Here is a 27,654-nt window from a genome sequence, read left to right on the forward strand (position 1 = left end):
TTCAAATATATTAAAATACAATAAATATATAATAAATAACAGAGCTTATTTTGAGTATGTAATAAGTAACATACCAGTGTGCAATAGTAGGCAAGATGGGGCGAGAGTCTTAATGGCCAAAATATCACCTAAATTCAGGAAAGGAAATTAGGGAAAAGGAATGGTTTCGCTATTATTACCTCAGTAGTGACAACAGCAAAGAGTGTGGTTTCTCAAGGCTTTTCTTGAAACCGAGAGGTGTGTTAAGAATAAGCTGCTGGGCTAGGTTCCTAGAGATCTAGGTTTTAGCCCCAACTCCTTCACGATCATATCCTCTCTTGCCCTGGTTTTCTACCCATACTGCTTGAGGCTGGAACTAGATGATGGCTAATATTCCTTTAATGAACACTTCTGGTAACCCTTTCTTTGATAAATATATCCAGGTCCCCTTTCCAACTCCTCTGCTCCCCCTCCCACCCCCACTAAATTACAGTATATAACATTAACTTATTCATGAATCTATGACTTTATTTTTTTGTGTTTCTATACTGACGGCTTCATGGCAACTGGTTAACAAAGCAAAATCCTAATTCAGATTGCTAAAATTCAGCACTAAACAATCATCAGTTTTACATTATCTAGTCCTAATAACCTAGCCAGATTAGTATGGCATATTATTCAATACTGTTACAAGAAGTTTTGGCATAGCTATAACCGACAATGGTGAAGATCAGCTCAAATAATTATGTATTCATTGTTTTTAGCTGGCTTAAAACTGGCTTGGCTACACAGCAACCAAGAGTAAGGAAATAATTTCTTTTTTTATGATAATCTAGTGACAACATCTAAGTATGACTTTGGTATAAAACGGCTACATAAATATCCTTTCATCTTAAGTCTTATTAAACTCATGGTGTTTAGCAAAAAAAATTAAGAGCAGAAGAAGATAAGTATGGGTTGTAATATCAAACTATTTCCATTATCATTTTAATGTTGGAAATCTTGTTTGGACATCCAAATCTTAGGATAATTATCACCTAGTAACAGCAATGAATTCAAATAAAATGAACTCCAATAAAATGCTAAACAATATAAATACTCTTTTTAGTCATATCAGGACAGAGAAAAAAGAAATCCAAAATGGAAAAGGAAGAACATACTCAATCTTCCATGAAGCTGTATGATAAGGTGAATAATAGGAACAAACATAAATCAGATAATTGAGAAATATGCTGGAGAAGTTTTTCAAATACTATTCTTGCTTGTATCTACTAGCTCCACTATACAGTTTAAAATCTGGCCAAATTTTTAAAGTAGTTGTTAAACACTTCCTGCATCTGACATATGTTTCTAGGGTACTTCTGACATTGATATGAGAGATTATAAAACATTTAGAAATGAAAATGTTACTCTCCAACAAAAAACACTATAACTTCCAAGCTTCTTCTGCATTCACAAGACGGAAAAACATTTGGAAAATCGTAGCTTTCGGTTTTAAAATGTTCAAATAATATACTTTAAAACAAACACAAAAAGTGTAATTGTTCAAGGCAAGGAAGAGAAAAGTCTAAATAAAACAGGATGCTAAAATTTACTCTAGGAGTCATTCCTTTTCCTTTGCAGTCTCAATCATATTTACTCCATAATAAGTAAACTGCTTTACCCCTTCTGCTGGGAAGGACAATTTTTACTCTACCAAGGTGATGACAGTACCACTGCAGTGCTCACCCAACGAGAAATGCATGAATATGAAGTAGTGTCAACTCAATCAAATGAAGTGTATGCAAGATTTGATTTGCAATGCGTTAATTTAGGAACTCAGCGGAGAGGCTCCTACTATATCTAGCTGATCTAAACTTGAGCTCATGATAACACTGCACAAAGCTATGGTAGATAAAAGTGATAGGCAATGCCAATAAAACGATTCCACTGACAACACAAACTCCTCCAAGAATTCTTCCAGGCATTGTGATAGGATACATATCTCCATAGCCAACTGTAGTCATAGAGATAATCACCCACCAGCAGGCAGCAGGGATGCTGGCGAAGTCCTTGTTGGATGTTTCCAGGTCCAACCCATGTTCAAGAAGCTGAGAAAGTGCACTAAAGATTGCCATGGCAACACAAATGAAGACAAGCAACATAACCATCTCTCGGTAACATCGTTTGAGAGTCAAACCAAGTGTCTGAAGACCAATGAAGTGACGGGCAAGCTTAATCACCCAAAAAATCCTCATCATTCTAAGCACCCTCAAGGTGACTCCAGCCCTCTGGAGTTGAGAGTTCTCGCCCGTAAATACTGTCATTAACACGGAGATGTAATACGGCGTGATTGCCAGTAAATCAATGATGTTCAGGGGTCTCTTGACAAACTCACACTTGTTTTTGGAGACGATGAACCTCACAATGCATTCTGCAGTGAACCAACCTATGCAGATAGCTTCAATTATCCTGTCAAGGGAACAAAAGAAGAATTGATCATTTTATTTTTAAGCATTTTAATAGCTCTTAGATTTCTTCAGATAGTACTACACTGACATACAAATTTAGTTACCTTTCCAGAAAACATAAAAGAACAGACAGCATTACCAACATCATCAGACCCACCAGGATGCAAGAGAACAACAAATACATCAACAAATGAAAACTGAACTTGATAAAGTTCTTATTTATATATGGCATGTAATAGCATTGAAAAAAACATTTGTTTGCTTGTTGTCACTAATACTTAAAAAAAAAATCTATCTCTTACTTGGTGGCTTGAAATTAACTTACACTCAGCTTGCCACACTATGAAATACTATTCCATGAGGACAGTGATTCTCTACTGTGATGTAAGTTATTAGGTAGGTCAGAAGGACTTGGTTCCTACAGAGAGTGGACACACCCAAGTTTTTTTGTTTTCTTTGTTTTTTGGGGGTTTTTTTTGCGGTACGCTGGCCTCTCACCGTTGTGGTCTCTCCCGTTGCGGAGCACAGGCTCCGGACGCGCAGGCTCAGTGGCCATGGCTCACGGGCCCAGCCGCTCTGCGGCACGTGGGATCTTCCCGGACCGGGGCATGAACCCGTGTCCCCTGCATCGGCAGGCGGACTCTCAACCACCGCGCCACCAGGGAAGCCCCACACCCAAGTTTTCAATGATTTACTTCTTGGTAAATAAGAGTGAAGCTCAAGATCATTTCCGAAAATGTTACTGTATTTTTTTTTTTCCTACAGGCTTGTGTGGGAGACACTGAATCTGAGCCTGCCTTTTGGGCTTTGCAGGAATGCCAGTGCCCTCACCAGGAGAGCACCAGGTCATGACCATCCTCATCACAAGCGTTACAGTGGAAAAAAGGCTGAGGAATCCTGCAATGGAGCAAAACAATCACTAAGACCCAACAAGTTTGTTTGTTTTCCATAACTATTTTTATTCAACATGTATCTTTAAAATATAGGGCCATGGACTTCCCTGGTGGCGCAGTGGTTAAGAATCCGCCTGGCAATGCAGGGGACACAGGTTTGAGCCCTGGTCCGGGAAGATCCCACATGCCGCAGAGCAACTAAGTCCGTGAGCCCCAACTACTGAGCCCGTGTGCCACAACTACTGAAGCCCGAGAGCCTAGAGCCCGTGCTTGGCAACGAGAGAAGCCCTCGCAGTGAGAAGCCCACGCACCGCAGCGAATCGCCGCAACTAGAGAAAGCCCGTGCGCAGCAACGAAGACCCAACGCAGCCATAAATAAACAAATAAGTAAATAAATAAGAAAATAAAATATAGGGCCACATTTAATCTAGAGCAGTATTTACCAACCCTTCCACCTCACTGCACACATTGAAAAGAATATTACCTACATAGCCTACTGGCGTCAGGGGTAGCATTCCTGAAGTGGAAGCCACTAGCCTCGCCCCACACTCCCCAAGGCTGAGGAATTAAATCTCAGCACAGTGGTTAGGAAGCCCTGACCCAGAGTGAGAGGTAATGCTAAGGTAATTTTTAATTAAATTACATTTTTTATTTGTAAATATTTTTATTTCAGTTATTTCATGCAGTAGCTTTAGAAAAGAAGAAAATGCACTATAGTACATGTCCATACAGTACAGTGTAAATATGACTGTATTAAAATGTTTTAAACATGGCATTTAAAAAATTATAATTAAATTACATTTTAAAATTCAAATTTAAAGTTACAATCCTTATACCATCATTCATTTTTCTCCACATAATTCTGTCTTACTATTGACCTAGACCCAAACATGAGAAGCATGCTGGAGAGAGAAGAAAATGTAGCAGGTGGGTTGGTAAGGTCTGTGGGGCAACATTTTGAAAAGAAGTACCCAAAGTGCATGGCACAGAACACAGATTGCACTGGATGTTTCTCAGGGAAATGAATAAATAAAATTAACCAGGGGGCTTCCCTGGTGGCGCAGTGGTTGAGAGTCCGCCTGCCGATGCAGGGGATATGGGTTCGTGCCCCGGTCCGGGAAGATTCCACATGCCGCAGAGCGGCTGGGCCCGTGAGCCATGGCCGCTGAGCCTGTGCTCCGCAACGGGAGAGGCCACAACAGTGAAAGGCCCGTGTACCACAAAAAATAATAATAATAAAATAAAATTAACCATGTTCCCCTACTATGGAGGTTCCTGGGGTCATAGAGATTAATTTGATTTATGTCTTGAATAGGCAGTACATTCACATGGTTTAAATTTCAAAGGTAAAAAAAAGAGTACAGAAAGAAAATTCTCACTCTCACCCTATACCCCAGTCACTTTCCCCAGTATTCACTTCCGTCCCAATTCCTCACTGGTCAAAAGGGCAAGAACCACTGACCAACAAGAAAGTGGTAACTTGAGTACATTAATTTCCTGTGGCTGCTGTAAAAAATTACCACAAACTTGGCAGCTTAAGAGAACAGAAATTTATTTTTTCGTATACCCAGAGGTCAGAAGTGCAAAATCATTATCATTGGGCCAAAATCAAGTGTTAGTAGGGCCCACTCCCTTCGGAGGCTCTAGGGGAGAATCCATTCCTTGCCTCTTCCAGCTCCTGGTTGGCAGTCCTTGGCTTGGGGCCACATCACTCCTATCTCTGCCTCTGTGCTCACTGTGTCAAATCTCCCTCTGCTTCTACCTTGTAAGGATACACATGATAGCATTCAGAGCCCCTGCGATAATCCAGGACAATCCCCCATCTCAAGATTCTTAATTTAATCATATCTGTAACATTCCATTTGATATATAAGGTAATATCCACTGGTTCCCAAGAATTAGGACCTGATATCTTTTGTGGGGAGGGAGGGATTTTTCTTCAGCCTACACACAAACTAAGCAGGAAGATAAAGCCCACAGTGAAAGTAATCCAACCTACCGCCCAGGGAGGAAGGTCATCAGATGAACTCACAGCTGCCCCTATTTCTTTCTCTACTATATTACCTGCTGCTCTGCACAGAGACCCCATTACTCCGTGGCTGGCAGCAGCTTCTCTGTCCCCACCAGGCTATCAGTAAAAGCTGCTGCCATAATGACCTCTATGAACCTGGAGGCTTAGAAAACTGGGAGGGTAATGAAACTTGGTAGATCTAGAAGATAGGAGGCTGCATTTTTTTCAATATTCAGTTTTAATAAACATAATACCAGGCATCCCTTCTCCCTGGTAATGCTCATCAAATACTCCATATGTTCCCCCATATTTCTAGCCCCTTGCAGTTAGGCAAGGTCACATGACCAGTTCTGATCTATGAGCTGTGAGCAAAATGACTACAGTTCTGGGCAGAGGCATGGAAGAGTAGGTATGAATTCTCTTCCCTGCCATGGCCACCTGAAAGGCATGTGTCCTAAGTGGCTCCAAAATGGTGGGGTCCCTACCAGCTCAAGTCACTGGGTATATGTTCAAAGAAAGACAGACACAATCCCCATCCTGACTCTGATTGGACATGGTATGTGAGCAACCAATAAGTCCTTGTTGTGTTAAGCCACCAGAATTTCTAAGTTGGTTGCTATCCTAAGTAATAAACTGGTAAATTCAGTAAGTAATAAGATACACACTCAAAAAGGATTGCAAGAGCACAAAGCAGTCACAGTAATAGTGTTCTTTGATCGGCTGTGGTTTTTACCAGTTCTCTAGCTAAAGTGCTATGTCTCTTCTCTAGCCAGACATGAGCAAGAGCATGAGCCCTGATGCCGGGAGCCCTGCTGCTCTTCTCACTCTGATCCTCTAAGGGCTCTCCCAGCTATAAAATCCTAAGATCCTATTAAATTAAGAAGAGTAGGGGCTTCCCTGGTGGTGCAGTGATTGAGAATCCGCCTGCCAATGCAGGGGACGCGGGTTCGAGTCCTGGTCCGGGAAGATCCCACATGCCGTGGAGCAACTAAGCCCGTGCTCCGCAACAAGAGAAGCCACCACAGTGAGAAGCCCGCGCACCGCAAGGAAGAGTAGCCCCCACTCTCCGCAACTAGACAAAGCCCCCCACGTAGCAACGAAGACCCAACGCAGCCAAAAATTTTTTTTAATAAATTTATTTATTTATTTTTGGCTGCGCTTCAGTAGTCGTGGGGCGGGCTCAGTGGTTGTGGCTCGCGGGCTCTAGAGCGAAGGCTCAGTAGCTGTGGTGCACCAGCTTAGTTGCTCCGCGGCATGTGGGATCTTCCCGGACCAGGACTCGAACCCCCGTCCCCTGCATTGGCAGGCGGATTCTCAACCACTGCACCACCAGGGAAACCCAAGAAGGGTAAAAATTTTAATTGTGCCAAAAACACCAGAACATTTTCAGCTAATTACTTCCACCAGCAGCCAAATTGTTCAGATTAAAAAGGAGGAAATCCAAGTGACACTAAATAATCTCTCAGTAAGGGAATTTCAAAGAGGTAAACTCGTCGGTAATGAGGCCCACGGGGCTCCTCCTGCCCACCCCCGAAGTCAGACTCAATTTATCCAGAATTCCACGCTAAAGAGATGAATAAGTGAGAAACCCCAGGCATCCCTCTTTCACCCAGGATTATGCCAAGGCATTCTCCAACAACAAACACCACTAAGCCTGCCAAAACTCCCCATGTTTCCAAATGGCACTCTTGCCAGTGCCACCTCCAACAACTGCTGGGAAACTTGAGTGCTGTGTTTTACCGAGCACTACAGCAAATGACTGGGCACTCCGAGGGCTACTTCTATAAAAAACAAACTGAAAAAACAGAATGGAAGAAGATACTGAAGGATACCAGAATCCTTTGAAGCCCATTCTGATTTCTTTTGAGGCCCAAACACATAGAAGCTCATAAATTCACAGCTATATATATATATATATATATATAGAGAGAGAGAGAGAGAGAGAGAGGGAGAGAGAGAGAGAGAGAGAGAGAGAGAGAGAGAGAGAGAGAGAGGGGCCTTTCAGTTGGGCACTGTGCTAAGCACTTTGTAGAATCATCTCACTTAACCCTTTTCAAGAACTTTATGGAGTATGTACTTCCTCTAATACCTCCATTTTACAGATGACAAAACTGAGGCTGAAAAGTTAAACATCTCTTCTAAGATCACACAACTAAGAAACTGCAGTGGCATAGGTAATGAAACCCAGATCTATTGGGCTTTGAAGCACTAAGGAACATCTGAAAATGCTAATGATTTTTATGACAATGTTCATTGTTAATATTAAATTATATATGTCAATCTCTTGGTCTCCATGGTTGATGTATTAGAGCAGCATTTTTCACACTGCTGGTTTTTAGCCCATTAATGGATCAAAATTGATGGAGGTGTTTCTTTTTGGAAATTAAATAGAAATATTAGTGAGCATCAAAGTATAGTTTCATAAAACTTTTGTTTCAGTTACGTATAATTGTGTACTAAGTTACGATGTAAAATGTATTCCCTTCCGTAGGCACTGGAGGACCTCAAAAATTGATGGCATTCATCAGTCATTCTAATTCCCCTAATTGATCCTTCATGACAGAAGGCACTTCTGGCAATGACTCAGAGGTTTACAAACAGGCTCCACAGGAGAACAAATGCTTTTAGTGCTAACCATCCCCTCCTGCCTGCAAAAAAGACTAGGACAGGACATAAAAAGCCATTAACTATGTTGTATGAGGTGAAGATCAGTCTCCCTCTGGGTGCTAACTTCTCTCATCTTTTTCCCTCAACATTTTATTGTGAAAAATTTCAAACATGGAACAAATTAATTAATATTTTAAAGATACTTGCTTATCACCTATTCACCCCTATATCTATCTATTAACCTTTTTTTCTCGGATGCATTTTAAAATAAATCCAGACATCGGTGCACTTCCATCTAAAAAATTCACAGTGCATATTATTAACCAGAGTTCAATATTTGTTTCATTTTTTTCTTTTGATTTGAACTTTACATGCAATGGAATGCACAAACCTTATGTGCACACTCACTAAGGTTTGACAAATGTGTAACCTCTATAACCGAAACTCCTATCAAGATATAGGGCATTCACATCAACTGAGAGTTCACTGCCTTATTCATCTTTGTATCTCCTGCCCTTACTTCCCATCAGACATACAACAAGTGCTCAACAGCTTTTTGTCCAGTACAATGTAGTGACTTTGATAGAACTTGAAGGACTGGAATGGCTCTTCTGGGAGCTTTAAGGGATAACTGAAGCCTGTCATCAAAACATGGTGCTGAGGGGACTTCCCTGGTGGCACAGTGGTTAAGAATCTGCCTGCCAATGCAGGGGACACGGGTTCGATCCCTGATCCAGGAAGATCCCACATGCCGTGGAGCAACTAAGCCCGTGCACCACAACTACTGAGCCTGCTCTCCAGAGACCGCGAGCCACAACTGCTGAGCCCACGTGCCATGGCCTGCGCTCCGCAACAAGAGAAGCCACCACAATGGGAAGCCTGTGCACCGGGGCGAGGGGTGGCCCCCGCTCGACGCAACTAGAGAAAAGCCCACGCACACCAGCCAAGACCCAGTGCAGCCAAAAATAAATAAATAAAAATAAATTTATTCTTTAAAAAATCGTGCTGAATTCAGTTGGACCGTTACCTTACACCAAGTACAAAAGTTAGCTCAACATGGATTAACTGCCTAAATGTAAGACCTAAAACAAGTTTTAAAAAAATTCCTAGAAGAAAACATAGGGGAAAAGCTTCATGACATTGGACTTGGCTACGATTTCTTGGCTATGACACCAAAAGAACAAACAACAAAAACAAAAATAGACAAACAGGACTACATCGAACTTAAAAGTCTTTGTGCCTCAAAAGACACAATCAACAGAGTGAAAAGGCAAGTTACAGAATAGGGGAAAATATTTGCAAATCATATATCTGATAAGGGATTAATATCCAGAATACATATCGAACCCCTACAACTCAACAACAAAAAATCAAATAACCCAATTGAAAAATGAGCAAAGGACTTGCATAGACACTTCTCAAAGGTGGTATACAAATGGCCGGCAAGGATTTGAAAAGATGCTCAACATCACTATTCATCTGAGAAATGCAAGTCAAAACCAATCAGAAGGTATCACCTCACACACATCAGGACACCTACTATTAAAAACAAAAACCAGAAAACAAGTGCTGATGAGGATGTGGTGAAATTAAAATCTCTGTGTACTGTTGATAGGATTGTGAAATAGTGCAGCAGCTGTGGAAAACAGTACAGAGGTTCCTCAAAAAGTTAAAAACAGAACTGCCATATCATCCAACAATCCCACTTCTGGTTATATATCCAAAATAACTGAAAGCAGGGTGTCAAAGAGATATTTACACACCTGTGTTCATAGCAGCACTATTCACAATAGCCAACAGGTGGAAGCAACCCAATGTCCATTAATGAATGACTGCATAAATAGAATGTGTCACAGTCTTACAGTGGAATATTATTCAGCTTTACAAAGGAAGAAAATCCTGTCACATGCTAATAAATGGATGAACCTTCAGGACGTTATACTAAGTGAAAGATACCCAGTCACACACACACACACACTCAAAGACAAACACTGTATGATTCTACCTATAGGAGGTATCTAAAGTAGTCAAAATTCAGAGAAACAGAAAATAGAATGGTGGTTACCAGGGGCTGAGGGAAGAGGAAAAAGAGAAGTTGTTGTTTAACGGGTATTTCCCCTAATATCTCCATATTACAGATTACAAAACTGAGGTTAAAAAGTCAAACATCTTTTCCAATATCACACAACTAAGAAATTGCAGTGGCACAGGTAATAAAACACGGATCTACTGGGCTTTGAAGCACTAAGGAACATCTGAAAATGCTAATGATTTTTATGACAATGTTAATTGTTAATATTAAATATGTCAAGCTCTTAGTCTCCATGGTTTGTGTTAGAGTAGCATTTTTCACACTGCTGGTTCTTAACACAGTTTCAGATTTGCAAGATGGTAAATTTTATGTTATGTATTTATTACCCAAAATAAAAATACGTACATGAAACTGTCCAACAAAGGGGAGAAGATAGGAGGCTCCTGAAGCAAGGAGCCCTTCTCCACTTGTAACTTGCTGTGAAACCATGGATAAGCTATTTAATCTCTCTTCATGGATTTTCCTCAATGGTTAAATGATGAGAATAACAGTAAGACCTATCTCTCAGATTGTCTTAAGAATTAAATGAATTAATATGAAATAATAGTAAGTGCTCAATAAATCGTGTCTATAATTATCATTATTACAAACCATCTCTGGGCTTGTAGTATTCCCTTCACACTCAAAAGGAGATCACGTCAGTGTTTTCCTGAGTGCAAAGAGAAGGCAAGAATGAAAGCTCCATCCTTTCATTCTCTCTTCTCCCAAGAATTCTGCCTATATATTCACACACTGCTGGCTGTAGCATAAACTGGTAAAACCACTTAAAAGAGCAATTGGCAGAATCTATCAAGCTTTATACTGCACATGAAACCCAGCCACCTACTCTAGGAATTTATCCTACAAACACACTTGCGTATTTACATAAGAATATGTACAATGAGATCCACTGTTTGTAATACCCAAGGATAAAAAAATATATAAACATCTATCCAGAGGAGATTGATTATATAAATGTATTTCCCAAAGTTATTAGGTTGAACCATATGAAATTGACATTGGAAATTTTATGACTCTACCTTATGACATGTAGCCACGAAAAAGAGTTAAGGTGCATTCCTGAGCTTTGATGTGAAACAGTCTTCAAGATGTACAGGTGCAGAACAGTACATATATTATGCTCTAATTGTGTGTGTGTGTGCATGCGTGCATGTATGTGTGTGTGTATGTGTGTGTGCGTGCGTGTGTTGGAAGGATACTTAAGAAACTGTTAATACCAGTTGCTGACTCTAGGGAGGGAGCCTGACGCAGGATGGAAACTCACTTTCTACTTTATTACCTTTTGTGCTGTTAAATGATTTACCGTGTGCACATATTATTTTTCCAATTAAGAAAAATTTTTAAAAAGTGAAAAGCATGCCCAACTAGAAGAGCAATCACCATGATGAAGTTGTCAGTGGCTTGAATCAACCAGCACACCCCCAGGCGTAGCACAAAAAGAAAAGTTGCACCCTTCCTACCCCAAGCTTTCAGGCTTGAACATATGAGGCATTTCCAGCAGGCTTATACAGTATGATGATACATGGTGTAATAAAAATCTCCAACAAACTGTACATCACCGTCCACCAAATTCTCTACAGTCTCTTTCATGTCCTTATAAAGTTTTCTCCACAAGTTCAATGGGGGAAAAAGGCAGGAATCAAACAACAACAAAAAAAACTTGACTTTTTTTCTTATGTATTTTAATTACCTTACAGAAAGAAAAAATCCATACCACTCATATATTTTTATCTTGTACTCTAGATCAGTAATGAAAATAAACAAAAACATACATTAGGTACTCACTCAAGTACCAAGCATTTTTCTGTAAATTTATACATATTAATTCATTTAATTCTCACAACTGAATGCATAGTACGCAGAGAACAAGGATCCTCATGGGCTGCCAAGTGAGATGTGCAGTGGAGAGAGGCGTGATTGTAGAATTTATGGCTGGAAGCCTTATGGCAACACTGAAGCCTTATGGCAAAGCTGATAGATTTTCAAAGTCACGTTATAGCTTTAAAGGCAAAAGGAACCCCTTAAAGATTTCGCAACAGGTGGATTCATTCGTTGAATAAGCATTTCTTAAGAGGTTACCGTGTGCTGGGCATATTGCCAGGCCTGTGAGCTGGGAAGAGGCCAAGTGTACTGTGGGAATATACACTGGGCAGATGTTTATGGGCTGACTGGAGGGTGCGAACAGCCAGGCGGCTGTGACACAGGCAAGAGAAATGGAAGGCCCAAACTGGCAGAGGACGGGAATGAAATGAAATGAAATAATGAAATGAAATGAAATGGCGGCTAGATGGCAGAAGACTTCAACAAGACCCTGCCACTGGCTGGCTGTGAAGGGCACAAAGAGCTGCAGCTGCAAGGATATGAGCAGACGCCCAAGACTCAGCAGACCTTCACCACCATCCTGGACCTTGGAGAGATGTGTAGGTCAGAGGGAACCAGGTAGATGCCTCCAGGCAAGCGAAGAAAAGAAAACCACCCAGCAAAATTTTATTACAAGAGATGGCCGCTCTGAACCAGTCTCTTGATTTTCCTAACAGATGAAAAGACAGAAATCATCTTTCCAGAGCCAAATTATGAAAAGCATTTCATCAACACCATGCTTCAGTGTTTGTGTTCATTACCCTGTAATCGAGGACTTGGCTCTGGGCTGACTCTGAAGAAACCATCCACGTTTCTGTGTGTATCTCTACCACATGCTCTCAAAGTCAGGGACACCAGGGCAGCTTTTCTTCAGATGCTGAGGAATGAGTTTTCAGTAAACCACCATGTTCTAGGTGAACATACACATAACAAGTGGAGAGACCCAAAATCTGTGGTTCTGGTTCTCACTACTAAAAAACTTCCCAGAGGTGAGAGCAACAGAAACCCAGACCCATCAACACCTGCCCATCCAGGCCACCAGCGTTCTCCACTCTAGGTGGGCGCCCTTCATCCTGCAGGTACAATAACCTCCCCCAGCACCTTCACCTCCACTCCAAAGAGACACTAATCCATCTAAATAATGATGTGAGAAGATCAACTCACTGCAAGAATTGATCTGTTCCCAATCCATATATAACTACCCGATGGGTTCTACTCCTTTTTTAAAAAATTTCATTGGCAATGCATTAGTAAAAGAATTTTTTAAAAAAGAAATGATATCAAGAGACCATCCTCCTCAGACACAATCATCTTATAAAAACTGATACCAATTCTTTTCTTTTTTTTCCTACTTTCTCTTTTTATTTATTTATTTATTGACATTCTTTTTTTAAAATATTCTTTTCCAGTATGGTTTATCACAGGATATTGAATATAATTCCCTGTGCTATACAGTAGGACCTTGCTATTTAAAATAGCTTACATCTGCTAATCCCAAATCCTTCCCTCCCCCAATTCTTTTCTTTTTTTAAAAATTAATTTATTAATTTATTCATTTATTACTATATAAATAATATAAAATAGCTTACATCTGCTAATCCCAGATCCTTCCCTCCCCCAATTCTTTTCTTTTTTAAAAAATTATTCATTTATTCATTTATTATTATGTTTTTGGGCTGTGTTGGGTCTTCGTTGTTGCATGCGGGCTTTCTCTAGCTGCAGCAAGCAGGGGCTACTCTTCGTTGCAGTGGCTTCTCTTGTTGCAGAGCACGGGCTGTAGGCGCGTGGGCCTCAGTAGTTGTGGCAGGTGGGCTCAGTAGTTGTGGCTCGCGGGCTCTAGAGCACAGGCTCAGTAGTTGTGGCACACAGGTTTAGTTGCTCCGCGGCATGTGGGATCTTCCCGGACCAGGGCTTGAACCCATGTCCCCTGCATTGGCAGGCGGATTCTTAACCACTGCACCACCAGGAAAGTCCCTAAAAACGGTTTTAAAAATGCAAAACAACGCTATATTTTATGTGTAAATACATATGTATGCACAAGCATATATTAAAAGTGTTTTTGATTCACCCCTTTGCTTAGACCCGCTAGGCATCCCTGCCTGGTGAGGAGGCTGAAGCCATGGAAGCCCACGCATACTACACCTTGGAATAGCTGGCTTGAAGGAGGGCACATCCAGAGCCCCACATGCCACCGGGCCTGAACCGAGAACAGGCCTGGGCCTGGGCTCTGGATAACTTCCCTGCGCTGAGCCACCCCTCCTGCCAAAGCCCCCAATTCTGCGGGAACGCGCACTGCTGTGCATGTAGGCTGCCACGTCACGCCTGCACCAGACATGCAGATGGTCCCCAGGTGGAGAGCGGCCAAAAACGCTGGTGAGACCCACACGTCCAGGAGCCAGCGGCTAATCCAGGATGGAGCGACAGGCCCGTCAAGAAGAGGCCAAAGCCAAACACCGCAGGGCACAATAGGGCCTGAATAGCCAGGAGATGCCAGCAGCAGCGGAGGCCGAAAGACACGCGGCCAGATCGCCTCCAAGTGCCCAGGCCACTCCCCACCTCACACCCCAAAGCTGCGGAAACCCTGTAGAGGCTTGAAGCCCTGTGGAACTCGGCAACGAGAAGAATCATGGCCTCCTGCCTGGCCCACATTGCCCCTTCAACGCATGCCCTGGCCTGGGGCCTGGGTCATCCCAGTGGAGGGCTCGTTATGCCTGTCTGGACTCCTCCCCTGGGCACCGCCTTGCTCTGGGAAGAGCCTGGAAGACTGTGGGGCAGAACATTCCGTATGCCCCTCCTTTCCTGGATTACTGACAGGATGCTCAATTAGAAATCTCTCTTCAGGGAATCCATACTATCTTAAGGAACTTTTTTGTAGCTGTACTCAGAATTGTCATGTTTATGTTAATTCCAATTACGAGCAATGATTAAAATGTGCTTCCTTACAAAAAAAAGTGTGGGCTTCCCTGGTGGTGCAGTGGTTAAGAATCCACCTGTCAATGCAGGGGACACAGGTTCAAGCCCTGGCCCGAGAAGATCCCACATGCCACAGAGCAACTAAGCCCGTGTGCCACAACTACTGAGCCTGTGCTCTAGAGCCCGCAAGCCACAACTACTGAGCCCACGTGCCACAACTGCTGAAGCCCGTGCCCCTACAGCCCATGCTCTGCAACAAGGGAAGCCACTGCAATGAGAAGCCCGCGCACCGCAATGAAGAGTAGCCCGCACTCGCCGCAACTAGAGAAGCTCCCGTGCAGGAATGAAGACCCAGAGCAGGCAAAAAGTAAATTAATTTTTTAAAAAGTGTGTCTTTGTTTGTTTGTTTTGGCTGCACTCTGCGGCATGCAGGATCTTAGTTCCCCGATCAGGGATCAAACCCACACCCCTTGCATTGGGAGCACAGAGTCTTAAGCACTGGACTGCCAGGGAAGTCCCTAAAAGTGTTTTTAAATGCATAAAATAGTAACACCAAAGTCAGGAAAGCAGCTATATCTGTGGAAAAGGAAGTGATTTCAATGGGGAAAAGGCACCTAGTAGACTTCAACTGTACTTTTTATGTTTTATTTCTTAAGATGGGTGGTAGGTACACAGGCGTTCGATGTACTATAATCTATACTTTTTTACATGCCTGAAAGACTTTATGATGGTTTTATGCATAACTTCCTCTTCTGCCTTCGTAAAACATGTATTTCCTTTATTTCACAGATTGATTTGTTCTGCTTTTTAAGTTTCTGGTAATTGTATTCAAAGAAAACAAATTTTGATTGGCATAAAGAAATCTACATTTTTAAAAAATGCTTAAATTTTGCTTCATTTTCAATAGTCTCCTAAGATAAAAATAATTCTTTAGAGCATTTGCAGTAGAAATGTTAAAGCACCAACATCCACCATTTAAATAAATTATACAGATTAAATGAGAAATAGGGACAATTTGTTTTAAAAGCCCATTGTATAAGGTACTGTTTTTTTTTGTTGTTTATAAATTTATTTATTTATTTTGAGCTGCGTTGGGTCTTTGTTGCTGTGCGTAGGCTTTCTCTACTTGCAGCGAGCAGGGGCTAGCTACTCTTTCGTTGCGGTGCGCAGGCTTCTCATTGCGGTGGCTTCTCTTGTTGCGGATCACGGGCTCTAGGCGTGTGGGCTTCAGTAGTTGTGGCACGTGGGCTTCAGTAGTTATGGCTCACGGGCTTAGTTGCTCCACGGCATGTGGGATCTTCCCGGACCAGGGATCAAACCCATGTCCCCTGCATTGGCAGATGGATTCTTAACCACTGCACCACCAGGGAAGTCCCCAGCTATTTTTCCACTTTGGAATTTATCCAACATATGTACTTATACCAATTTGCCAAGAAACATGAAAAAGACTGTGTTCTGTGCTGCTGCTTGCATTTTTGAAAAACTACAGTCGAGCTAAACATTCCACAGCAGAGTAGAGCAGGGACCTGGGAATCAAATGCCAGGTCACAACTTAACCACTATATGAGTCTGACATACTACTTAATCTATCTAAATCTCAGTCATAAAATGGGGATAACAATGGTGCTACCTTGTAGGAATATTATGAGACTTAGACGATAAAATAATTGTAAAACCTTAACAAGTGACTAGCACATTATTAAGTATTCAATAAATATTGACTATTATAGCCATTACTATAATTGATAGGACAGACATTTGTAAATGAACTGTGGCCCATCTATACATACAATGGAATACTACACAACTTTTAAAAAGAAGGAGGAAGATTTATATTAACTGATGTGGAAAGAGTTCCTAGATGTTAAGTGAAAAAAGCAAATTGCTAAACAAGATTATAGAATGATCCCAGTTATAAATTTAAAAAGACACCTGTAAGGGGGCTTCCCTGGTGGTGCAGTGGTTAAGAATCCACCTGCCAATGCAGGGGACATGGGTTCAAGCCCTGACCCGGGAAGATCCCACATGCCGCGGAGCAACTAAGCCCGTGCGCCACAACTACTGAGCCTGCACTCTAGAGCCCGCGTGCCACAACTACTGAAGCCCATGTGCCTAGAGCCCGTGCTCCTCAACAAGAGAAGCCACTACAATGAGAAGCCTGCACAATGCAACAAAGAGTAGCCCCCGCTCGCCGCAACCAGAGAAAGACCACGCACAGCAACAAAGACCCAACACAGCCGAAAAATAAAATAAAAAATAAATAAATTTATTTAAAAAAATAAAAATAAAAAGACACCTGTAGGGACTTCCCTGGTGATGCAGTGGATAAGACTCCATGCTCCCAATGCAGGGGGCCCAGGTTTGATCCCTGGTCAGGGAACTAGATCCCACATGCATGCCGCAACTAAGAGTTTGCATGCCACAACTAAGGAGCCCACGTGCTGCAACAAAGACCCAGTGCAATCAAATAAATAAATATATATAAATAAATGACATCTGTATAATATGCATATATAATTATATATGCATGCATATGTGGATAGCATAAATATACACATATATATATATGTGAGTGTGTGTATTTGTATATATGCAAAGAAAATTTCTGGAAGAATACTCAGAAACTAGGTAATAGGATGCAGGAGAAAGAGGCATGTTTACTTTTTACTCTGTAACACTTAGAACCATACTTTTTTCCAATGAGCAAAGTTTTCATTTGAAAAAAAAAAAAGGAATAATGTTTAAAATAACTTGCTTATTACCAAAAGGGAGAAAAAAAGCACTTTGATTAAAGAAAAGGTATTAACAAAAGGAAGTTTCCACTGAATTCTAAAATTGGCAGCAGATAGAAAAACCCTGTACACATATTAAAAGAAACAGTCCACTGTGAAAGAACAGACTTTAACTGAGGCTCTGGGTTATGTTCAATCCTATCAGAGATCTATTAATTACTGGCTTCTGAAAATATCCACCTTATCTGCAAAGTAAAAGCACTGAGACTTTCATCTTCAGTTTCAAATATTGCTTTTTATTTTTAAAGTACTTTAAAAAACCTATTGAATTTATATAATATTGACCTAAAAGGCAACAGAAATAATACAAATGAGTTTTAAATTTCCATCACCTGCTGTTTCATTTTGATTTCATTTTTTAAACTTGGGCTTTCATTTTTTAAACTTGGGCTTAAAATAACACCTAAATATCTTTAAATATCTTTACATATCTTTAAATATCTTTACATCTCAAAGTCTCACAACACAAAGCAACTTTTAGAAATAATTTCTAAACAACAGATTAAAATTACAGCAAGGTTTTGCATGCTAAAGAGATTTAAAACTCAAAAGAGAACATTGCTGGGCTTCCCTGGTGGTGCAGTGGTTAAGAATCTGCCTGCCAATGCAGGGGACATGGGTTCAAGCCCTGGTCCGTGAAGATCCTACATGCTGCGGAGCAACTAAGGCCATGTGCCACAACTACTGAGCCTGCGGTCTAGAGCCTGTGAGCCACAACAATTGAGCCCACCCGCTGCAACTACTGAAGCCCGCGCACCTAGCCCGTGCTCCACAACAAGAGAAGCCACCGCAGTGAGAAGCCCACGCACCACAACGAAGAGTAGCCCCTGCTCGCCGCAACTAGAGAAAGCCCGCGTGCAGCAACGAAGACCCAACACAGCCAAAAGTAAAATTAATTAACTAATTAATTTTTTAAAGTTTAAAAGAAATAGAGAACACTGCTGCTGAGATAACTGAGGGACCAAAAAGTAAAAGGCACAACTTATTTATATCTGGTCCATCTTTTATTATTTATTTATTTATTTATTTATTTATTTATTATTTTTTTAAACCCAAGCCCTCTGCATTGGGAGCACACAGGCTCTTTTTTCTTTTCTTTTTTTTATTTATTTATTTTTTAGAAATTTATTTTATTTTTGGCTGCGTTGGGTCTTCGTTTTTGTGCGCAGGCTTTTTCTAGTAGCAGTGAGCAGGGGCTTCTCATGGCAGTGGATTCTCTTGTTCTGGAGCACGGTCTCTAGGCACGCGGGCTTCAGTACCTGTGTACGTGTCACTTGGGCTCAGTAGTTGTGGCTCGCAGGCTCTAGAGTGCAGGCTCAGTAGTTGTGGCACACGTGCTTAGTTGCTCCGCGGCATGTGGGATCTTCCCGGACCAGGGCTCGAACCTGTGTCCCCTGCATTGGCAGGCAGATGCTTAACCACTGTGCCACAAGGGAAGTCCCTGTAGTTTTCTTTGAATGGGGTCCTAAATTAGAGAACAAAATATTTGCAACTCATGTCATTAACAAAGGGCTAATTTCTTAATTCTTTCTAAAAATCTTCCAACTAAGAAAGTCATCGCCAAAATGGGCAAACGGGGGCTTCCCTGGTGGCGCAGTGGTTGAGAGTCCGCCTGCCGATGCAGGGGACACGGGTTCGTGCCCTGGTCCGGGAAGAACCCACATGCCGCAGAGCGGCTGGGCCCGTGGGCCATGGCCGCTGAGCCTGCGCGTCCGGAGCCTGTGCTCCGCAACGGGGGAGGCCACGACAGTGAGAGGCCCGCGTACCAGGGGAAAAAAATAAAAAAGGGCAAACGGTACACACAGCTCACTGAAAAGTAAAGTAAGTGAGTCCTAAATATATGTAAAGATGCACATTTTTACTCAAGGCAAAAATAAATTAAAACTACTAGACACCATTTTTCACCTTCCAGCATGATAAAAAGTCAAAAGTATAGGTATAATGTAATAAGTCATAATTCTAGTTATTACTTTAAAATGTATATCTCAGAAATAACTAAAAAAAAATCAAAAGTATAATAACGCTTTGTAGAGTATGAAAAAACATGGTCTCACACACTGCTGGTGGGAGTATAAATTGATACAACTTTTTGTAGAGCAATTTGGAATTATCTATGAAAATGACAAGTACAAAATATGGAGTAGATAACCAACAAGGACCTACTGTAGCACAAGGAACTATATTCAATATCTTGTAATAACTATAAAGGAAAAGAATCTAAAAAAGAATACATATATATGTTACTGAATCACTTTGCTGTATACCTCAATCTAACACATTGTAAATCAATTATATTTCAATAAAAATTTTAAAAATTATATATATATATAATTTTTTAAAAGACAAGTACAAATGTCCTTTGACCCAATGACTTACTTTCAGGAATTTATCCTATGGATATACTTTCATGAAAGCAAAATAATGTACATGTACAAGGATATTCACTACAGCATTCCCTACAGACAAGAAACAATGTTAAGTGTCCAGAAATTATAGGACATTCATATAATGGAACATCACGCAGCTGCATAAAAGAACTGAGCAGTTCTTGGGATTTTTTGTTGTTGTTTTTTGGCTGTGCAGAGTGGTTTACGGGGTCTTAGTTCCCGGATCTTAGTTCCCCACCAGGGATTGAACCCACCCTGGCAGTGAAAGCGTCAGGTCTTAACCACTGGACCACCAGGGAAGTCCCCAAACCCTATATTCTTATCTTTATTCCTTTTGCACAGTAAGTACTTGATAAATAATTATTCCCTGACTTAACAGACTTTTTTCTCATTCTAGCACAGGATCCCATTCTCCTCAACTAAGAGTTCCACCACCTGAATGCCTCAGGCTTAACCCACAGAGCTCTTCAATCTATGCGAGAGAAGATATATTCCTGGAAGGTTGTATTTTGAAATGTAAGATAAACAATAGGTATTTATTGTGCCTGAATAATAGTTTTTTCTAAAAGATGCTATCATAATATATAGTACAATATAAGAGAATTTAGATGCCTTCTAGGGCTTTTCATTTCATCTAGTTTGGGGGCTAAGACATGGTTATATAAAAAAATAACCACCGGGTTCGTGCCCTGGTCCGGGAAGAACCCACATGCCGCAGAGCGGCTGGGCCCGTGGGCCATGGCCGCTGAGCCTGCGCGTCCGGAGCCTGTGCTCCGCAACGGGGGAGGCCACGACAGTGAGAGGCCCGCGTACCAGGGGAAAAAAATAAAAAAGGGCAAACGGTACACACAGCTCACTGAAAAGTAAAGTAAGTGAGTCCTAAATATATGTAAAGATGCACATTTTTACTCAAGGCAAAAATAAATTAAAACTACTAGACACCATTTTTCACCTTCCAGCATGATAAAAAGTCAAAAGTATAGGTATAATGTAATAAGTCATAATTCTAGTTATTACTTTAAAATGTATATCTCAGAAATAACTAAAAAAAAATCAAAAGTATAATAACGCTTTGTAGAGTATGAAAAAACATGGTCTCACACACTGCTGGTGGGAGTATAAATTGATACAACTTTTTGTAGAGCAATTTGGAATTATCTATGAAAATGACAAGTACAAAATATGGAGTAGATAACCAACAAGGACCTACTGTAGCACAAGGAACTATATTCAATATCTTGTAATAACTATAAAGGAAAAGAATCTAAAAAAGAATACATATATATGTTACTGAATCACTTTGCTGTATACCTCAATCTAACACATTGTAAATCAATTATATTTCAATAAAAATTTTAAAAATTATATATATATATAATTTTTTAAAAGACAAGTACAAATGTCCTTTGACCCAATGACTTACTTTCAGGAATTTATCCTATGGATATACTTTCATGAAAGCAAAATAATGTACATGTACAAGGATATTCACTACAGCATTCCCTACAGACAAGAAACAATGTTAAGTGTCCAGAAATTATAGGACATTCATATAATGGAACATCACGCAGCTGCATAAAAGAACTGAGCAGTTCTTGGGATTTTTTGTTGTTGTTTTTTGGCTGTGCAGAGTGGTTTACGGGGTCTTAGTTCCCGGATCTTAGTTCCCCACCAGGGATTGAACCCACCCTGGCAGTGAAAGCGTCAGGTCTTAACCACTGGACCACCAGGGAAGTCCCCAAACCCTATATTCTTATCTTTATTCCTTTTGCACAGTAAGTACTTGATAAATAATTATTCCCTGACTTAACAGACTTTTTTCTCATTCTAGCACAGGATCCCATTCTCCTCAACTAAGAGTTCCACCACCTGAATGCCTCAGGCTTAACCCACAGAGCTCTTCAATCTATGCGAGAGAAGATATATTCCTGGAAGGTTGTATTTTGAAATGTAAGATAAACAATAGGTATTTATTGTGCCTGAATAATAGTTTTTTCTAAAAGATGCTATCATAATATATAGTACAATATAAGAGAATTTAGATGCCTTCTAGGGCTTTTCATTTCATCTAGTTTGGGGGCTAAGACATGGTTATATAAAAAAATAACCACCATGCTAGGAAGGATATTACAGCTGCCAAATGAGTCACAGAAGTAAGCAGTCTCTCAAGAAACTCAGGAGGAAATATCACATCTACTAGGGTAGTCAGGAAATGCTTCAAAAGGGAAACAGAATCAGAGTTGGGCTTGATGGATGATCTAATTTCAATAGGCAAGGGACTGACTGCACAGTAAGGGACATCCAGGTGGTTCAGGAACAAGTGAACAGGCTGGTCTGGACAAATGGAGCCTGCAGGTGGCAGGGAGTGCTCCTAGCTCCTGGAAATCCACTTATTCAGTCCCTGAGCCTGTTCCTGTTCCCTGTTCCTTCCAATGCCCTGGATTTATTTCGATTCTTCCTACTATCTCCCAGAGTTGTCATTTCATCTCCATTCTCACCAACCTCAAAGCAATCTAAGCTCTCATTCCCTCCCTCTGCAAAAATCTCCAAATTAATCCTCCTATTTCCAGTCTCCACCATCTCCAATTTATGGTGTACAACTCATGACATTTGTTACTTTATACTCATGATCCACTCACTCCAAACCTGCCAACAGCTAACCACTGCCTGCAAAATAAAATTATTCTCCCTCTCATTCCAGGCCTTCTAGCATTGCCCTGTCTCCATCTCTCACTCCATCACTGGACTCACACTCCCTAAACGTAATATACAAATGTCATGCCTAGGCCCTAGATGTTCCTATTACCCGGAAAAGCTCCTTATTTTGTTCCCAGGTGGGGTACACATGGTTGTACAGGTTTCAAACACTGTAGTTTACATAAATGATACCGCCTGCCAGTGTTGGGCAGTGCACAACCTCTGCAACCTTCCAAAGACAGCTTGTTTCCATTCTCTCCCACCTTGAGACCTTCCTAGAACAACTCAACTCAATTGTTGATCAATTATGCCTCTGATTCCTACATCAATTGCCAGCTTGACACGGTTTCCTCACCAAAAAATGTTACAATATTTGGAATACCAATAGTACCTTGAACACAGCGGATACTCAAAAGATGCTTGCAAATTACAGTGGGTAAGTCAACAAAGGCAGATTGTGGTTAAAGGGCAAAAAGCTTTGGGGAGGGACTTCCCTGGTGGCCCAGTGGTTAAGAATCCCCCTGCCAATGCAGTGGACATGGGTTCGAGCCCTGGTCCACATGCCACGGAGCAACTAAGCCCGGGTGCCACAACTACTGAGCCTGTGCTCTAGAGCCCACAAGCCACAACTACTGAGCCCACGAGCCACAACTACTGAAGCCTGTGTGCCTAGAGCCCGTGCTCCGCAACAAGAGAAGCCGCCGCAATGATAAGCCTGCGCACCACAAAAAAGAGTAAACCCTGCTAGCTGCAACTAGAGAAAGCCTGAGTGCAGCAATGTAGACCCAATGCAGCCAAATATAAATAAATTAAATAAATAATTTTTTTTTAAAAAGCCTTGGGGAATTCCCTGGCGTCCAGTGGTTAGGACTCCACACTCTCACTGCCAAGGGCCGGTATTCGATCCCTGGTCGGGGAACTAACCCCATAAGCCGCGCAGCGCAGCAAAACAAAACAAGACAAAACAAAACAAACCAAAGGTAAAGAGCCTTGAAGGCCAAGAGAGAAGTTCCGACTTCATTTGGGAGATGCCAAATATGATCAGAAAGCTGTTTTAGGAGGAAAGACTAATTTCAGCAACCACGAGCAAACAGGGTTTGAGACACTATTCTCAAAGTACCACCTTAGTTGTCTGTTGGAGGGGGCCTGTGGGAGGCTCCCTCTGTAATGTGCAGCCTCCTCAAGTCATTCAGTCATCCTTCAGTTTATCTGTTTGGGATTACAGATAATGGTTTTCATATACCTACACTTAGAGCGAAGCTTAAAACTGGGCCATTAAGCCAAGAAAAACATGTTTCTGCCTGAAATATCTGCGTATCTAGGAAACAGTTCTGACGTGAATAATTATATACATACATAAAATACATATACACAAATTAAACATTTATCTTCTTCCTTCACTTCTTTTGCAGTCTTCCTCTTTTCCATCTGTCTCTTCCCTTTTTGGTTTCTTTCTCTCTCTCCCCTTAAAATTATTATTCATGTCTCTCATTTCTTTCATAAGTACATAAATTAATTTCATTGTACTGATGGAGTACCAAATAAGTAATTCTTATCTGTAAATTGAAAACTCAGAAACTAATACATTAAACAAAATGAGTTTTCTAATTAATTTCCTTTCAAAGCATGTGTCTTAGATTTCATGTCAAGATAGCATATCAGTAATGGACTCCATGGTCCCAGACAGTTTATTTACTTCTTAGATTTAAATAAAAATCTTTACTCTCCAAAGGAAGAATATTATGTGGAAGTAATCCACTCCAGTATCAAGGCACATAGCACCAGTGGAACCATGCACATGTCTATCAGGAAAAGATTACCAGGCAAGCAACCAAATTTTTAAAATGAATGGAGAGTGAATCTTAAAAGAGGATCCAAGGTAAAACACATGATACAATTTTGTGTTTGTGCCCAAAGAGGCTGTCTCCCTTGAAAGTTCAACTTCACTGTTTATTCCTCCCACCAAATATGCAAAATAAACTCACTAGTACTAAAAACAGAAGTATGCTATCACTATTGAAAGGTAAGTACCATCAAAGGAAAGATCAAAATATTTTCCTTTCATCCTACTAAAGTGAAAAGAAAAACCATTAAATACTGGATACTGTTTCTGAATTTAGGGCAGTTTCCCATGGTTTTTTCCCTCCCCAGCCTGAAGATCTTCCTGAAGTCACAGTGTGAATCTTTGGTAACAAACGGTGGACAGGTGCTTTGCTAACTCCATACTTGGTAGGAAAAGAAGGGAGAAAAGGGCACGGACATCCATTATTTAGAGTCTATCGCTAAATTACTCTCCTTTATAACAATTCCATTACAACTCATGTTATGCAGAGTGTATAGAGTGTGTGGGCAGTGTACAGCAGACCACACTCCATGATAACAAGACTTCATCTTTTCAAACACCACCAGAAATTGGCAAATAATTCAAACTGCTCTTAGCCCAAGGTTAAATTGTTGAATACTAACGATAAAAGTTTAGAGAAATCTAATTAACCGGTTGCTAATTTGCTCAAAAGTAAACTACAAACATGGGAGGCTCGTTCATCTCTATCTGCGTCTCCCCAAGGCTGGCGATTCGCCCTCAGGAGGGGCGTCTAGTGGGCGGACCAGACCCGGCTAGAGCTGGGGAAAGGGGGGTGGGGTGGGGGGTAGTGAGGACCAACCCACCCCTTGGCGCGCCGCGCCTGTGGCCGCGCTCGGCCCAGAACCCGGCCTGGCTTGGCCTCCCGGAGGCAAACAGGACGGAGACTGGACCGACGGACGGGACGGACAGACTGGACAGGACGGACAGGACGGGCAGAGAAGCAGTGCGTCCTACCCGGAGGGCTCCCTCCCAGGGCCGGCGGAGTACCTGCTCCGGTCATCCAAACTGCGGTTGTCGGCCGCCGCGGCGCGCCAGTCGGGCAGTGTGCTGGCGCACAGCACCACCATGGACACGATCACGAACACCACCGACACGCTGGCCAGGATCTGCGCGGCCAGGGACGACGTGGGCTCCTCGAAGGTCCGCCGCATGCGCTCCAGCCAGCGCCGGGAGGGGGCCGCCTCGGCACCGCCGGGTCGCGCCTCGTCGCGGCCCAGCGCGCCCGGCTCTTCGGCGGTGTAGAAGGTGTAGGTGTCGGACATGCGGTCGTCGAGGCGGCGCTGGCAGCAGTACTCGAGGTGCGCGCCCTCCAGGCCCCAGTAGATCATCTCATTGTAGAAGGAGAGCTCGCACATCCGCGGCGCGAAGCGCAGCTTGCCGTGGCCGCGCACGTAGAGCAGGATGAAGCCGAAGGCCTCCGAGTGCCGGTCGAAGAAGTACTCGTTGCGCTCGCGGTCGTAGTCGTCGCACACCTCGAGCACGTCGCGCTCCGAGCGACAGCCGTGCAGCCGGCTCACGCGGCGCAACGGGAAGTCCTTCAGTAGCTCCCGGGACAGCGAGTACCGGGCACCGCCCACGTTCAGCACTACCGAGGCCGCCCCGCTGCGCCTGTAGGTCATGGCTGGCAGCCCAGAGGCCCCGAAGCCCGACGGCGCCGCCGCCGCCCCCCCGGCCGCCGCGCGGGGCCTGTCTGCCGTTGGCCGACCGGGGAGCGCGCCGTCGGGCCCCGCAGGCTGTCGCGCCGGCTCTCCCTCCGTGCTCCGCTGCTGCCCTTCGCTGGCCCGGGAGCCCCTTGGCTCTAGCCTCTTCGGCAGTCCGGCGTGGCTGCTAGCGACGCTCCCTCCGCACGGCCGTACCTGTAGGTGGCCGGGGAGTCCCCTCTGGCGCCAGTGCTGCGCCCCACGGGCCGAGAACGAAGCTGCCAGCGCCGCCGCCCCTCGCGTCTGAGGGATGCCCCCTCCGAGGCCGGGGTGCCCTTTCAAGGCGGCGGCGCTTTCCCCCCTGGGGGGCGTGCGTGCCGAGAGGAGGCGCCGGCGCTGGATGTCTCCGGGTCCCTGGGGCTCCCTCCGGCCGCGGCTCCAGCAGGCGCCCCGCCACCGTCCAGAGGCAAGAGGTAAAGTGAGCGGGTTCGGAGGCGGCGAAGAGCCGGCTCCGAGAGGCGGGGGCGGGGCCTCCTCGCGGTTCCCCCTCCTTGCCTCCTGGCTCTGTTCCGCTCACCTCCCTCCACGCGCCGCCCTCCTCTTCCCATCCGCGCCCTCACCTCGCTCGGGCAGGGATTCCCCGGCGCCCCTCCCTGGACCTCGGGCTCCCCGCCTCGTGACGCCGTCCTCCCCCTCCGCTCCCGCCCCCAGTGGCCAGGAGGGGTCTGCGGAGCAGGGATGCGCCGAGCCTGGAGCCCCGGGTGGAAGGGGTAGCAAAGCCCCGCGGCCGGGGTCTCGGCTCCGGCGTCCCGCCCCGGACCATCCGGATGACTTGGGGAGTCTCCAGAGGGCCCTTTTAACGGCCCCCAAAGGGAGGCGACAGGAAGGTAAGGAGGAGTGAGGACTGGGGTGCGGGATATGAGGGGCGGGGACAGACGGCATTGGGAGAGCTTTTTCCAGAAGCTATTCGGAGCCCAGCTCGGTTTCTGAGACCGCCCCAAAGGATTTCTCAGAGAAGGCACCCCAGCAATTCTTTTCTTGCCGACTTTGTTCTTCCTCTCCCGGCGCGGAGACTTACGTACCGCGTGCTCCGAAGGCGGCCACACATCCCAGCACCCAGTCTCGGTGCCGCCTTCCCGCCTGCCGTGTCTCGGAGGGGAGCGGCTCCAGCCCCCGCTTTCTGGGGCGCGGGTCCTAAGAGAGCGCCGAACTGTAGCGCCGCTGGACCCTCTCGTGACGCTTCCTGCAGAGTGGCGTGAAAGTCTGGGGAGAGCTGCCTTGCCACTGGCAAGAACAGAATTTCGCGTTGCCTTCTTCTGCCTCCTCCTTTTCATAATGTCTTGACTTCCCCCATGCACCTCCAAGTCGGCTGCAGCACCGGCCCTCGGAGCTTGAAGAGCCCTTTAAGGCTCTTCAATTCGCAGAGCGAATTGCCCTGGGCACTGCTCGATGCTCTGGGAGTGGGCTCC

The 27,654-nt window shown here is 43.5% G+C and overlaps 1 protein-coding gene across 2 annotated transcripts; it reads right to left on the minus strand.

Annotated features, from left to right (window-relative positions):
* Window positions 1-1,686: 1,686 nt before the first annotated feature.
* KCNG3 (potassium voltage-gated channel modifier subfamily G member 3) lies at window positions 1,687-26,264 on the minus strand. Of its 2 annotated transcripts, none has more exons than XM_007112179.2 (2): window positions 25,533-26,264; window positions 1,687-2,430 (listed from the first exon to the last, which is right to left on the minus strand). In XM_007112179.2, the coding sequence occupies exons 1-2, from the start codon at window positions 26,162-26,164 to the stop codon at window positions 1,785-1,787; spliced, it is 1,278 nt and encodes a 425-aa protein (XP_007112241.1). In that variant the 5' UTR covers window positions 26,165-26,264; the 3' UTR covers window positions 1,687-1,784. The 2 variants fall into 2 exon arrangements, with proteins under 2 accessions (XP_007112241.1, XP_007112240.1); XM_007112178.2 differs by having other exon boundaries at window positions 25,500-26,264.
* Between the last annotated feature and the right edge of the window lie 1,390 nt (window positions 26,265-27,654).

This window comes from Physeter macrocephalus, chromosome 12, assembly GCF_002837175.3.
Source record: "Physeter macrocephalus isolate SW-GA chromosome 12, ASM283717v5, whole genome shotgun sequence".
Lineage (NCBI taxonomy): Eukaryota > Metazoa > Chordata > Mammalia > Artiodactyla > Physeteridae > Physeter > Physeter macrocephalus.